Genomic DNA, 15,189 nt, shown 5'->3' with positions numbered 1-15,189 from the left:
GCTTATAGGTTGAATGGCTCATTCAGAGTGAACACACCTCAACTCTCAGTCCAACAAAAATAATGCATTTCTGATACAGGGCTAAGAAAATAAGGATTTTCCATTTTCCCAATTATAATGTCCCCTCGGGCTAGTACTGTTAACCAGCTACTCACTTGCCCAATCATGCAAACGGTAAACATAAAATTAAACACATTGTTGTTTATTCCAATTATCCTGGAAACAGGAGTCTAGTTTAGCGATGTTGGATGTTGTGGTTGAAACTCTAAATTCATTTACTGAAATAAAGATAAAACATGACAATTAATTAGGTCATTGTTTACGTAATACCCGCTAACAAATAACACCCTTTGTATATAAGGGCAGGTAAACGTAATTTTCTGACATACGTTTCAGTTTTCTTTAACAATGTTCTGGATAGTGTGTTGATTAAAGTTGATGGCCATTTGAGCAGATATTTGATGTGCTGTAGAACTGTATTGTTCCATAAAGGTGTTGTGATATTTGTAAATGCTACTCGCTTACTCTCTTCTAACCCCCCCTCAACAGTGTGGCCAGTCATCACCAGCAGAACCTGATGACCATCGCCAATCTGGGCGTGGTTTTTGGGCCAACTCTGCTTCGCCCACAGGAGGAGACGGTGGCGGCCATCATGGACATCAAGTTCCAGAATATTGTGGTAGAGATCCTCATAGAGCACCATGAGAAGGTAAGATGGAATTTGAGTGTGTATACAATGAATAACATAAGCAAAAGCAACCACACGTAATTGAAGTTTTAATGAATGAATGCTTTGTCAGGGGAATTGACTTGTATGTAATTGTGAATTCAAACAACATGCTATGCACCCAACTATTTATAATTTGAAAACACCCGACACCTGTTAAGTATACGCAATAACTGTATATGCTTAAAATCCAGTTATTATGAGATCCAGCTTATTGGCAGGACAAGCTGCGTACAAATGTCACCATGGAAACAGACAAATCCACATGACGGTTTCAGACCCTCGCATTTTACACAAAAAGGATTGCAGACACAGACAAATAACACATATCCCACACCCTTTTAAATGCCTGAATATACACACATGCCAAATAAGTGTGTGTTGCAATAATAACACACACACAGAGACAGCACTGTCCATCATTCAGACCTTACAAACAGTCTCTATCTAGTGTAGTACAAGATGTGATGGAGCAGGTCTGAATCTTTCAAAAGACGTCATCACGTGTCACTGTCTCCTATTGTACACCTGCAGAACAATCAGAATTGTGACAGTCTGCACCTCACATTTCTGCCCTCTCTCCCCAAAAGAATGATAAGATCATTTTTTCAGACATTTTGTCTGTTTTACTTGCTGATTTCTGCCTGAAGATTTCATTTTGGTGTTGACGGTATTGAAACGATTTACTAGAGCTTTGCAAAATGCTCATGTACTGTACTCAAACATTTGTTGGTTTTATGAGATCCAAATCAAGACATCAGATCCAGGAAGTTAAAATGGGTTCCACAGCTATCTAATCCTTTTTGTTCCTCTTTTTTCCATCTAAAGTGAAGTTATGGGTGTCAACCTTGCTGATAAAGCGATGACAGATGAATGCACATTGGGATAATTTTAAAAAATAACACCAACAGCCATATTTAGTAGCAAGACATGTAGAAATCTAGATAAATCTGCAGAGTCAAAATAAATTCCACAAATTGCAATCTGTTGATTCTGCATAATGTGATTATTGGGAAAATAAAAAAATGTTACACAGCAACATACAGTCTTACTGCTATGTTTTATGTGGAGTCTAAGCTGCAAAGTTTCCAATGGCATGAATCCAGGAATTAATATTAGATACATTGTTCCAGCTCACATTTTATACAAAAAAATATAGCATAATTATAAACTAGGAGTAAAATGAGTCATATTACCACTGGTGGTTTAGCACAGGGGTTCCCAAAGTGGTTGATAACAAAATAAAAATGGAAAATCCTTTTTTTCTTTTTTTTTAAATAATTCATAATTCTTTTTTTTTTTAAATTATTATTAATAATAACGTTTGCATAGACACTTTCTTCTTTGACAGTCCACTAGCGCAGTGTTTCTCAAACTTTTTCTTTTTTTTTCTGAAACTAATTCACTAGCCCCCCCCGCCAGTCTCTGGCACTGTTATTTTGGGGGTCGCGGGCTGAAAAGTTTGGGAACCCCTGGTTTATCAGAACCTTATATTGTGCAATGATGCTTTTTGTGTTCATATATTCCATCATTTCACAAGCTTGAAAATAGTTGCATGGATATTCACGTGATTACACTTTTAATAACCTTGTAATTAATGCATCTGCCTTTAATCCGGTAAAATAGGCCACATGTATCTGAAGTTGCGTAAGCATATTGCTTGATCGCAGCTGCAAGAACATGGTGTACTTGTTTACTACTTGTACTTTTCAGTGGCATTTTTTATTGTAGTTTATTTCTTTGTACTTACAACTGCCTGTGTTGTTAATGCAGATATTCAGGGACGTGCCGACTCCTGCAACCGGTCCGACAAACATGCAGCTCAACCTGTCCAGGAGGAGAAGCACGGAGAGCAAAGCCCCGTCCTGCAGTGAGAGGCCGCTCACACTCTTCCACACACCAACACATTCTGTTAAAGGTGAGCTGGACCACCTAATATGCCTAATTATAAATAATTCAATAAATATACGAACGGTTTTCCTCCCCTGAGTGGTTTTCTTTGAGTTAGCTCACAATATGTTTGGTTATGTACGAGACTAAGAGAAAACCGATTGGCTTGGAATCAGTTAGCCTATAATCAGAGGGAGGTTAACAGTTGTATGAAGTAGCCACGCCAGTAAAAAAGTTGCTACTTGCGGAAAAATTGGCAACATGTTTTGAATAAAAACACCACAGACTTTGTAACCCTTATGTGTTCTTGTAGGTGAAAAGAAGAACAGTATTGCCAATGCCACAGTCGCTGAGCTGCAGCAACCAATATCCTCCACGGTGAACTATAACAACAGCAGCAGCAGCAGCAGTAGCAGCAGCCAGGGCCGCACCCCGAGACACAGCCTGACCAGCAACGACGGGGAGCAGGACGCCCGGCAGATCAGACCCAGCTCACTGTGAGTCATTATTAGTACATTCATCATTGTGAATGAGATGTTTAGGGTAGTAAGCACAACTACAATCGCACACCTATATCCAAGTGTACATGCAATTACACCCGCACAACCTACCTCACATATTTCAGCCTCATGGGGGCCAAATCTACCCAATTTTTTAATTAGAGTGAAAGATCTTTGAAAAAGAGGTGGCAACTGCAGAGCAGATTCTGTGTATTTTAACAATGTATGGGTAATTAATGACACATCAGCAGCTCCTTTGTATGTGTTTACCATTTACACTTCATTTTCTACTGCCAAAAACACTTTCTGTCCTTGTTTTCTGTAAGCTGTGGTGAAAGTGTGTGTAATTGTTGGAGGAAATGCTTTGGGATGTTTCGGTCCACAACATCTGCTTTAAATCTTTTGGGATCTTGTAAAAACCCAACAGATATGTCCAGATTAGTTTTTTCTAATAGAATGAAGCTCAAGGTGGTTTGCATCAACAATCGAAGAAGGATGAAAAGAAAAGAACCCATTAAGAGAAATCACCATAAATAAAATACAAAACAACAATAGCTAGAAGCTTTACAGCTTCACAGATGCTTGTGAGTAGGGTTGGCAGAGAGTTTGGACCCATTTGTATATATAGAGAGAGAGGCAGGTAAAAATACAGTCACAAGGGTTCAAGAATGTAAACATCAACTTTTTTTCATGCACAGAAAATATTCACAGGAATGCAAAAGCACATATACACATGTTAGCATATTGAGCTTAGCAAAGCAGTCTTGTGACTGGCAGGTTGTCGGTGTAACTCCCAAAAGTATCTGGGAAACATTCCTAGAAAGGAACTGAACTGCCCAAACAATAGAGGCTGTGTCTACTTCCCCTGAATTAAGGGAATCTGAAATAAAAACAAGTACAGGAAATTCCATTTACATGCACGCACATACCTAAATCATATCGCGCATACATGATCTACTCAAATAAGTTTGAAATAGGATAAAGTACCTGGCATGTATGTCTTGGATCTATCTTACACACTGTGTCTGGCCCACAGTTTACATGACTGAAACCAAAGACCAACTTAAACAAAAATATTTTGACTGTCAGAACAAGCACCTCCATTACATAAAAACTGGACACACACATGCTTTTATTAGTTTATTATTAGCAGGGGGTAACACACCCCTGCATATGGAACTCAATGCAACGTGAGGACAAACGAAAGGCCCGACATCATGGGATCTTTGATGTCGACACTTTGTGAGATCAAGAGAAGATACATACTACCAATCATCTTATTTACTGACAGATTCCCAAGTACAGCCTGCAACCATGACGATGCTCATCGACACTGATTACCTCTCTTCCTCTGTGTCTCTGCTGCTACTTTCACTCTCCTATATTCTTTCCTTTTCCACTATTAGAGATTGTTTGTTGCATCCAGCTTGTGTTTAAATGCTCACCTCTAGATGTAAATTCTCTGCCACTGTTATATCTGTTTGAACATCAACCACACTTATACCTACAACCTAACCCATTCAAGTAATTCCCTAAGTGAAAGTTACATATCTAATGTGTGGATTTTGTTTTGATCATCCTAACATAACACAGCAAAAAGGATAATTGAATATTTTGTCGATGATATTGCATCTATACCTTCTATATATGCTTTACCATGTGTATATCAGACTGAACATTGAGTAGTAAAACCTGCAGTTAACAGTTACACTATTTTTTGATTATATTTTTCCTCTTGGCAAAATTGGCTTGTGCTTCATTTTGCTGCAGATCAGCCCTAATTGCAAAGGCCAAGAATAAATATACAGAACAAACAAGTTACACAGTTTTAATCCGAACAACATTTTAATCGTGTGACCTTAGTCCTTAAATTGTATAAAGGACTTAATAGCTGTGTTCTGTTGTATTTCATTCTCTGTAATATCACTAATTACAACATTTAGTGAAATGTTCCTATAAAGCCCTTAATAAGCAGCGTATTAGATGGTTATTAGATGGTGATTAGATGTTAGTTTGAACTAGATGGAGAAAAAGAAAACACTTTAAATGCCAGGTATATATCCACTTAAGGAGGTGTTTTGTTGAACGAATAGGTAAGGACACAGTCATTTGTGTTGCATTGACTTTTCACCTAACAGTGTTGCAACATAAAAAACACTGATAAACGTATGTCATATTTAACTGAAAGAGATATATAAGAGCATCAAAAGCAACCAGGAAATCATTTTTCAGAAAGACTTTTTTCCACTTTAGGAGATGCTTTTATTGAGAAGAGTGCCGTCAAGTGTTATTTATGTTGTGGCCCTATTATATATAAATTGTATGTATGTGTGATAGAGGCAAAACAGATTTACCTTCATTTATTTCCAACGTATCGTTAACTTCATACAATTTCTCAGATGGAATGCCTTCTTTTTCCTGCTAATGGATTTTGGCTATAAAAAAAAATGGTCAAAAATAAATCGGTGTGAAGAGACAGAGCTGAGGATTTTATTTTAGATTTAAAGATAGAGCTGTTGGGTGATTTCAGGCTGTCAACAATAAACCACACTGATAACTCCACACACTACAGAACAGAGAAAGTGTTTTTCTAAATCTTTTAAAGAAGTTAGTGATAACCCAGTTTGAGGAGTAGGAGTAGCTGCCAAATTAGATTTGGGTAGATTGTGCCACATTTTCCTTTTTAGAGCAACAGTGCTTCATGATGTGTGTCATCTTTGTAAGTCATGAGATGTTGAAAAATCCATAATAATCATTTTGATCTCTGCGTAGAACAAAGACTAATAAATTGCCCTTGTTAATAAAGTAGTTATAATGTTGGTCATTGTACAGTAATAGGCCAAACTCTTGTCCTCAAATGTCCTAAATCTTATTAGCAAATTAGATGAAAATGGTTCCAACTAATATTTTGTTGAACATAATGGTTATTATGTTGTTTAACATTATGGAACTTCCGATAATTTAACCATTACATCTATTTTAAATGAAGAACATTGGTTAAAGGGGGCAAACAAAAGCTTTATCTGATCTTGACCTTTAGTCCCTACGATGCTCCAATGTTTATTTATTTTCATTATATATATTATATAAGACATTTTCATAGAAGTAAAAATACTCTAATTGCTTGCAATTCGTTTACAATCCCTGCAACAACAATTGTGTATTAGGAAAGGATCAATACTCCACTTTCAAACAATCTTCTTCAATTTACTAAAAGATGCTCAAGATCTGGTTTATCTAAACCCATTTACAGAATAATTTGTAAAAGAAATTCAACAATCAGCAGACAGAGTTACGGTATGGTATTTAAGTCAAATCCGAGCCCTACCATGTTTTCAAGAGCTCCAAGAACCAGACGTAACAGGTTTCCAAGAAAACAAGCCTGTACACTCATCACAGACAAGACAGAGGTACAGAGGGCGGAGGTTAACAAGGAAGTGAAGGAGCCCCACATTCCCCTGAGACAGATGCACTTTTTTTTTGTTTTGACACCTGGATTACGGGTCAGCGTTTTCTTGTCATGTTTTTGAACTGTTTTGGCTGGAAAATTCCTGGAGGACTCACACCTCTTTCAAAATGTCTCTTTAAGGCATCTCACATGTAAATCACATCCACGTGACTCTTTGTAGTAATGCAGGAAGAAAGTTAATAAAAAACGACAACTTAGAAAAACAATCCAAATTGGAGAAGAGGCTAGTGAGCTACAGAAGGATGAATGAGTAGAAGTTTACTGACTGACCTCTGAGTCCATTATGCACTGTGAATAATATGATAAATATCACGAGTGAAACCATGCTCTTGACCTTCGATCTGATGAACTAAGGTAAACGCATAAATGTCAAACAAGTCTCTTACCGTCTTCCCTGCTTTTCAGGGGGAAACACAGTGAATTTTAATCTTTTCCTCCTGTTTTGTTTGACATTTGAGAGAAAAATCTAACGAGAAGTGATACAAATCTAAATAACTAATGATACAAAAAAAGGGAACTCTACTGTACCGTCTATTGGGGGGGAACAAATCCTGAAATCATCACAATAGATATAGATAGCTATAAAAACGCACATACATGCAGTCATATGCAGTGCCAGTCACTACTGCTCGGTCTAATGACCTGCTTGATCATATTTTAAACCATTTGCATAATATGTTTCCCTTTTTCTTTTCATACCACACAGCACAAACATAACACATCCCTCTCTCACACTCTTAGACCTTTGGATATGACAGTGAGTACTGGAAGTCACTCAGACAGGAGTCAACTCAAGTTTAAAAGAGATGTTAAAGCTGCGACCCTGATAACACTGGATATGTTTGATTTTGCCTGAGGCATTAAGATCAGAGAAAGTTGTTGGTAGACTTCCTCTAGTTGACATTTGCTGATCTCTGCCTTCTTCAGCAGCTTGTCCTCTCTTCTGCATCGCTGTAAATATAATGTATCGGTTATGATGCCCTGTACCACAAACAATCATCACAAGCTGCACACTCACAAGTCTGGCTATTTCCCAACTTGATCGTTTGTTTGAATGAGGATAACGATCCATATCAACATCTAAATGATCACGAATAAGCAGATTAATTAAATAGCAAGCCTAATTATTTCAACTGATGAGTATAAAACAGCTGCTTTTGCCACTCATTGATTACAAATTCTCCACTTTTGATTTGTTCCTAATTACCGATGCTTCCGTTTATAACATTTTACAGTAAATGTTTCATATTAACAGCTTTAGTATGATACGTTATGCAAATAGGCTTTTGAGTTGCTTTCATGAATCAGGACGATTAAGAATAACTTGAATTAATAGGTCAATAAAAAGCTGTATTTTGGTTAAAGAAGAAAAACTGCAGAGTGGTGAGTATAAACATGTGTCTATTTATTTGATGATGAAACTTTGGCTTTGGAAACGGAGGTCACAGTGACATTAAACATTTAGAAAGATTTCCGAGTTAGAATCCACTGTGTTTATCGTAGAGTTTTAGGTATGTGCAAACATGCGAGAAATTTGAATTAGAGTTTACGGTAACTGTGAAGCAGGGAATAAAAGCCCAAAGAAAATCCTGGTTGTCTCTGCCATGGTGGTTATTTATGTTGGGCATTTAAAGTAAAGTGTTCAGCTGCACAGATGAGGCGGTGTCAGTGCTTCATAATGGCTTGAACTCCATAAGTATTTATGATACTACAGATGAACCTACAGCACGCTCAGATGAAAGCAGCAGCAGCGTGTCTGTTAACCAACCTAACTTGTCCAACCGCTTTCCTGTCATCGGTATTGCTAGAATATACAGTTCATCGCTTTCACTGTGTACATATTGATACAATGTGGGGCTCAATGGTTTCTCTGGGACAACAGTAGAAACTAAAAGTCATGACATTTGGAGTCAAAAGTTGATATTAGGGGGTCATGGTAGTTATGCAGATGTTTTTCTTGAATGGCCTTTGTACTGTAGATGACACATTCCTTTGTGATCTTCCCAAGATTGTAAACCTTACATTTTTGTGACCTTAAAAAGACATATCATTTGTCACTCTAAAAAGAGATACGATCAACAGGAGAGCACTGGCCTAGTTGAGGACTTTAAGAAGAATCGCATGCCGTTGTCGCAGTGCGGCAACTTATATCACTTTTTAAACTATATTTATGTCATTCAAAATGAAACTCTTGGTGTCATATTGGTGGCAAACATTGTTTTTCTCTAAATGGAGGTAGTTGTTTTAAGTGTTAAGATTGCAAGAATGGTCATCATTGCCTACATTGTCTTCATTCTAGACACATGCATGCATTTCGGCATATTTCGTAGTTTCTTTGTGTAGACTTTGCATGTTTTGTTCTGCAGGGAGTGTATGTTGTGTTGTAGCACAGTGAATAAATGGCCTGTTGGCAAGGAGTGTATGTAGAGAGATGGGAGATTGGTTTAATTAATATGTGCTGTGAATATCACAGCCAGACTGTAATCACTTCAAACAAGTTGATTCACTCTCTCTTTTGCCTTGCCTGCAGATATGTGTGTGCCTTACCTGAGAACAGAGGGAACTTCATTCGAGAATACATCATTGATTTATAAAATCAATGAAAGTATAGTAGATTGTCAGCTAGAGATCATCCCTCCTTGTCTCTTTTAACAGCTCCGCTAAAGGGAGAAAGAGAATAAGAATGGGTTAGAGGGAGATGAATGGAAAGTAAATACATTGCAACAGATGACAGAGAGAACTCTGACAAACGAGCAGTGAGTGACAATGTGAGAGAGAACATGAATCTTTAAGACAGTCACTCAAACTGACAGTTTAACATTTAAATAAGGAAGACAGCACAGTATTTTATTGTTTTTGTCACTCTAAAATACAAAGCAAATGTTAATAAAATGAAATTCAATACTTGAAAAGAGCTACGAGCTCAAGCTACATTGCTAACATGTATTGACTATGCTTTATTGGCTGAAATATCTAGTCATATTTACCTAGTTACCATCCATTTCAGACACCAGTCAGAGTTCCATCTGACTTGAAACAGTATAAATGATGAGATGTCACACCAACAGATTCAATTTAGATAGTCAGTTTATAATTTTGACAGTGTTCAACCGTGTACAAGAATAAGTGTAAACTCCTAGTATCTGTGTGAAACGTTGAGAAGCTCCAAAACAGCCGCCGATGGAACAATGTGTTGAAATATTTTTCGACAACTGCTGTTTCGAAGGTCATGAATGAACTTTCCATCTCAAATCCATCACTCTGCCTGTTTCACTTCACAACACGTGATTCCACTGCAGAGTTATAGCCAATATTTCTCTTTTAGAGTGCATTGTTGGCATCAGCATGTTTGTTTATCACTCGTGTTAAAGGTGGTTATTGAAGTAACAAATCGTTCCCAAAGACAAACCGACCATGATTATCGCAAATGTTGCCTGAGGCTAGAGCAGTGTTACTATGGCTACCACATTTCATTAAAATAAATCCATGCTATCAAAAAGGGCCCTGATGTTCAGAGTAATTGGTAAAAAAAACATTAATGCCCTGATCCACCTACTGTATGTATTTGGTGCAACAAAAAAAACAACCTGTGGATTTGTGAAACCTGTGTAGTCGGTGGTGGTGAGGCAGTGTCGATGAGGTGTGGGTGTACTGTTCCTTTATCGCTCTGCTCTTCTTTAGGACTGATTTTTCGAAGTAAGCTGTGTAATAACAAACAAATGAAACAATCAAGATGACCCTCTTCCTGCATATATGTCATTTGGTTGACTGTGATTGTATTTTCCTTTGCTTACCGTCTCTATTACGCCACACATTTTCCTCAGTCTTTTCTTTACAAAGCCTCTCAGTATTTCAACCGTCAGCATGTGATGGAAAGTTCATTGCGTGTCATTCCTGATAAGTAAACAGAAAATGTGTGTGTGAGTGTGTGTTAAATTCATTAACTGTAGAGACACTCTTACCTAAGCTTGGAAAGAGTCCCACTAAAACTACAGTCGATACATTAAACCAGTCTTTATAAGATTGTATCTATAACCATGTTGGTCATGTTGTCCCCTGTGATTATAGACTGTGAAATGCAGCAATTAGTTCACATATTGCCCAGGCAACCAAATCATGTTGGGACCAGTACGCTGAATTCTTCTTTTGTTTCGGCTCTGGAAGCTCAAAGGAATGCACTGTTTTTCCTAATAATGGTTATTAGCCTTCATTTAAAGTTGTTATTTCAGTCAGGGCTGGAGCACATTAAGCCGCTCACATCACCCATTGAGAGCCATTAAGGAGTCAGTTTCTCCTTGCAGCTAAATTATTTGGGTTTCGTTCTAACCAAACTATGTGGGAGGTCCTCCTCTGCTGACTGGTCATTCGTTCCTTGGGTGCTGGAAAGCTAATATGGGTAGACTCATTGAGAGAAAAGTAAGAAGGTCAAACCCCTCAGTCACATTGCATATCTGGAAACATGATGTCCAAATTAATATCTAGTTAGTGAAAATAGCTTTCCTTTGTTTTTACAATGTCAGAAACATTTAGTAATGAACTTTATGGCTCATTCATTTAGATATATTACTTCATCTTCGTCTTGTCATGTGTTTCCAGGTTGAACCCAAAGAGTCGTGGCAGCATACCAACCAGGTAAGGAAAATACCTCTTTAATCTAAGACATTTTGGTCAAAGCTGATGTTTGGTAGATAGTATAATATTTCCAATGCTCTAAATATCATGTTTTGTGTGTATGTGTCCTCCATCAGTGCGATGTCCCCCAGCCCCACCTCCCCCCGCTCACCCTCCTGGCCCATGTTCTCTGCCCCATCGAGTCCGCAGCCGCCGTCCTCCGCCTCCAGCGACTCCTCCCCTGTCAGGTTGGTCCCCATTATTTGTGTAACAATATAATCAACGCTTTTCACTAATCAAAGGAATTATTTCCCAAATGTTCCAGTTTACCCTTAAAATTGCGGTAATTCTAGAAAAAAACTCTTTAATTCAAGCGCTTATTGACGCGAGTCTCTTTGCTGCAGCAGCGCCCTTGAAAAAGACTTCCAACAAGCTTTTAGCTTTCCTCATCATATACAATGGACCATGACCTCTGAACTTCTGAAATGAAAAGAGGGAATTGAAAAGCTGACTCTTCGTTGGATCAGTATAGCCATCCAGCTTCAAGGCTCGTGGGCAATACAAACCTAATCACAACCCAGTGGAAGTTATCTTAATGTGTGGTAAAACCCTGATTCCTGATAAAGCTACAGGGATATACTGTAAAAGAAAACACTTCCTTAAAGTCTGACTCATTGTTAAATGTGAAATAGCCATTTAGTACCTACAAAACAGTTTCTAAAAAGTCATCTGCTGTGTGGTTTTGTTTTGTTTTTTTCAAACTGAAAGCTGTTTGTTTTTCCCACTCAATCACTTAATGTCTCACTCTCTCACTCTGATGTCTCCAGTATAACCGGCAGGAAGGCTCGAGCGCTTTATGCCTGCAAGGCAGAGCATAACTCTGAGCTGTCCTTCATCGCTGGGACCATCTTCGACAACGGTGAGTAAAGCTCTGTACTTGTGAGCAAAAGGAAAAAATGTTTGGCAAAGATACAAAATAGATATACTGTCAAAACAACTGGTCAGGGGTTTGAAGCTGTGTTTAAAGTGGTACAGGGAATTTGCCTGCACCATTAATCCCTTGACTGCAATTTTTTGAATTGCTCTCTAACAGTTTTTCCTGTAGTTAAGTGTGCTTTTCTTTGGAGGAAAGAAGAAGATGCACTGAACAAAGAAGCTTTTTAGTCGGTAATTTGATAATTACTGGGAGCTGAATCCATAGGGTGTAATACATGTGACGTTTTGCAGTGTATTTTCATCCAACACCTAGTTTTAAAATGAGCTTGGATGTGCAGTTGCTCTTATTCTTCACTTCTCCAGAGAATATTAGGGTCTGGCAAGCATTCTTATGATTAATGCAATTGCTTTTGCTTGCAGCCAAGCACTTCAATTGTTAAGGTATAATTAGTCATTTGCTTTGTTTTTTTGCAAGAAAATATGTTTATGAAACACACCTGCAAACACACGCATACACACACACGCACACGCACGCACACGCACACGCACACGCACACGCACACGCACACACACGCACACACACGCACACACACGCACACACACACACACAAACACACACACACACACACACACACATACACACACACACACACACACACACACACACACACACACATACACACACACACACACACACACACACACACACATACACATGCACGCACACGCACACAAAGGAAACAAAAACATTTTGAAAATATTATTTCTATTTTCCATAGGCTTCCTTTTCCATATGCTTCCTTTCCTTTTTCTTCCCTTTCCCCTCTGCATAGGCAACTAAATACAGACATTCCCAAGCCCCTCTCTAGCCAAGTTTCAGCCCCTCCTATAACTATAAATCACATTTATCTCCTCACTGTTTTCTTTGGACTGAATAACCTGATGAAGTCCAGTTCTGTGCAAATGTAGGAATAATAAAACTACTAATGCGGTACCTACAGTATGTTTTAATTTCTTATCCGTACAAAAAATATATCTTTGATTTCTGTCTGTCCTGGAAGAGGGGCCCCTCCTCTGTGTCTCTCCCTAGGGGTTCTTCCTTTTTTCCCGTGGACTTTTCTTGTGCGCTGTGAGGGTCTAAAGACAGAGGGTGGCATTTTTCAAGTTGTGAAACCCCCTGAGACACATTTATTATTTGATATATTGAGCTAAATAAATAAAACGTGATTGATTTATAATGTTGGATTGATTGTTTTATGCTGGTTCACTTGGTGTCGTAAACATTCATGTTGGAATTTTTTACCATGGTCTGTTGTCTTGTAGGCAAGATCTGTAGGGAAACAGACACAGACTCGGGAATGGTAGAAATTCCCTTTTTTAGTCTGTCCATTTGATACATGCTCTCTCAGATCCCTAAATAGAGTGCGCTGCGTCAAGGCTATTGAGGGTTATTGTAATGCAATGCAGTGTCATCGGAGACATTCGGGTCAAGATGTGACCTTGGGGACATGTTATCCCCGAGAGGCATCTCAACCCTCCGGTCCGGCCATGGCTATCCAAGGACGGCTGTCCACGCGGATCTCCAACAACAGCCTCCTTAACCCCTTTTAGCATTCATAAGAATACTGTTACAATAAGATGTATAAAATGTGTTTCTCCTAGTTCTTATTTTTTCAATATTTATTTCTATCTGACAGATCCATAATAATCCAGAACAGATAAAAGCTGTGTGCGCGGACGCATGTCAAGTTTGGTGTCTTTCTTTGATGCGTCTGTGGTAGCATTCTCTGCAGCTTTGTGAATTTCCCTTTGAGGACAAATGGTGGTTACTTCTGCAGCGATGTTCATATCACTTCCTGTGTTTTAGCTCTAACTAGCTTGAGATCTTTCTTTTGTTTTGATCTTTTTCAGAACATTTCAATGTACATACCACAAAAAAAACCCACCTAGCGCATCCATGTTGTTTCCTCATTATCGGGGTGTTTTTGTAGTTCATACAAGCCAAGCTTTGCTCTTTTATTCAAGAGAGCTGACAGATGTACAACCTTAAATCAGCTTTTTAATCTGAGTTCCTTTTGTAAGCTGTAAACTTGCTTTATTTACAGCTTTCACCAATTGTGTGTTTGCGTCGTGACTTCCTGTCCCACAATGCATCAGCAGATAACCAATGAACGCTAATTGGGGGCGAAGACCAAAAATGGGCTAAAAATGAGGTGACTTTTGGCATTCCTCAAGTAGCCAGACTCAGGACTCAAAACAAATGCTCTACATCTGCAGGATGTTTGAAAAGTACGGAGGCCCCTAGGGGACATGGAGAAGAAAAAAAAAAGATGTTGAAAAAAAAAAAAAAGATCTCGCAAAAAAAAATTTTTTTGCAAATAATTTTTTTTTCTTCTTCTCCATGTCCCCTAGGGGGCTCCGTAGAAAAGGCCTTGTTAACTCTGAGGCCATAATATTAAAATCTGTCCAACATAGGATATATTATTCAGAAATGTAAACAGAAGTACATTAATCCCAAGCTGCTCATTTACAGTAGACTGTCCAATGCACTGAATCCATGTTTGGCTACACAGTTTAATGATTCACTGAGTAACAGGCAGAGCGGACCAATGGTGAAGCAACATCCACTATAGCAACACAACTGTATACAAAAGGTTACCGGGGGGACAAGGACAAATGCAATGTGAATGTGAAATGAAAACCTAATATGTTTGATTTAACCCAGACACCTCAATCGCAAACAGAAGCTTTTATTAATATTGGAAAATAATTGTTGGTTGTTTGGTTTTGGCTCCTTTTACCAAAATATTATTTCAATACCTAACTAGTTCTCACCATCATCTAAAGTTGATGAAAGCATTTCCCTGTATTGATTTGCTCATCCAATGATATATTTCATGTTATGTCTGTGTGATGTTGCTGCCAGAGATGTCCGCACAACATTTTTAGATATGAAACATTTGCATAATGAGGAACATGTGCAATTGTTGACTGCCCTGCTCTTAGTTATTGGCGTCTTTGAACTGCCGTTCCTCCCCTCTCTCTCACACTATCTG

At 38.4% G+C, this 15,189-nt stretch overlaps 1 protein-coding gene across 3 annotated transcripts in view; it reads left to right on the top strand.

Moving 5' to 3' along the window:
- The window catches only part of LOC307018106 (rho GTPase-activating protein 26-like), a 74,385-nt gene that overhangs the window by 57,095 nt on the left and 2,101 nt on the right, over positions 1 to 15,189 (top strand). For all 3 annotated transcript variants that reach the window (XM_079648180.1, XM_079648181.1, XM_079648179.1), the window contains exons 19-24: positions 550 to 709; positions 2,501 to 2,645; positions 2,931 to 3,114; positions 11,183 to 11,218; positions 11,335 to 11,445; positions 12,025 to 12,116. In XM_079648180.1, the coding sequence (XP_079504306.1) occupies positions 550 to 709; positions 2,501 to 2,645; positions 2,931 to 3,114; positions 11,183 to 11,218; positions 11,335 to 11,445; positions 12,025 to 12,116 (728 nt within the window). The remainder of the gene's footprint in view (positions 1 to 549; positions 710 to 2,500; positions 2,646 to 2,930; positions 3,115 to 11,182; positions 11,219 to 11,334; positions 11,446 to 12,024; positions 12,117 to 15,189) is intronic.

The sequence above is a fragment of the Notothenia rossii genome (assembly GCF_949606895.1).
Source record: "Notothenia rossii genome assembly, chromosome: 9".
Lineage (NCBI taxonomy): Eukaryota > Metazoa > Chordata > Actinopteri > Perciformes > Nototheniidae > Notothenia > Notothenia rossii.
This window is presented reverse-complemented; position numbering and strand designations above follow the sequence as displayed.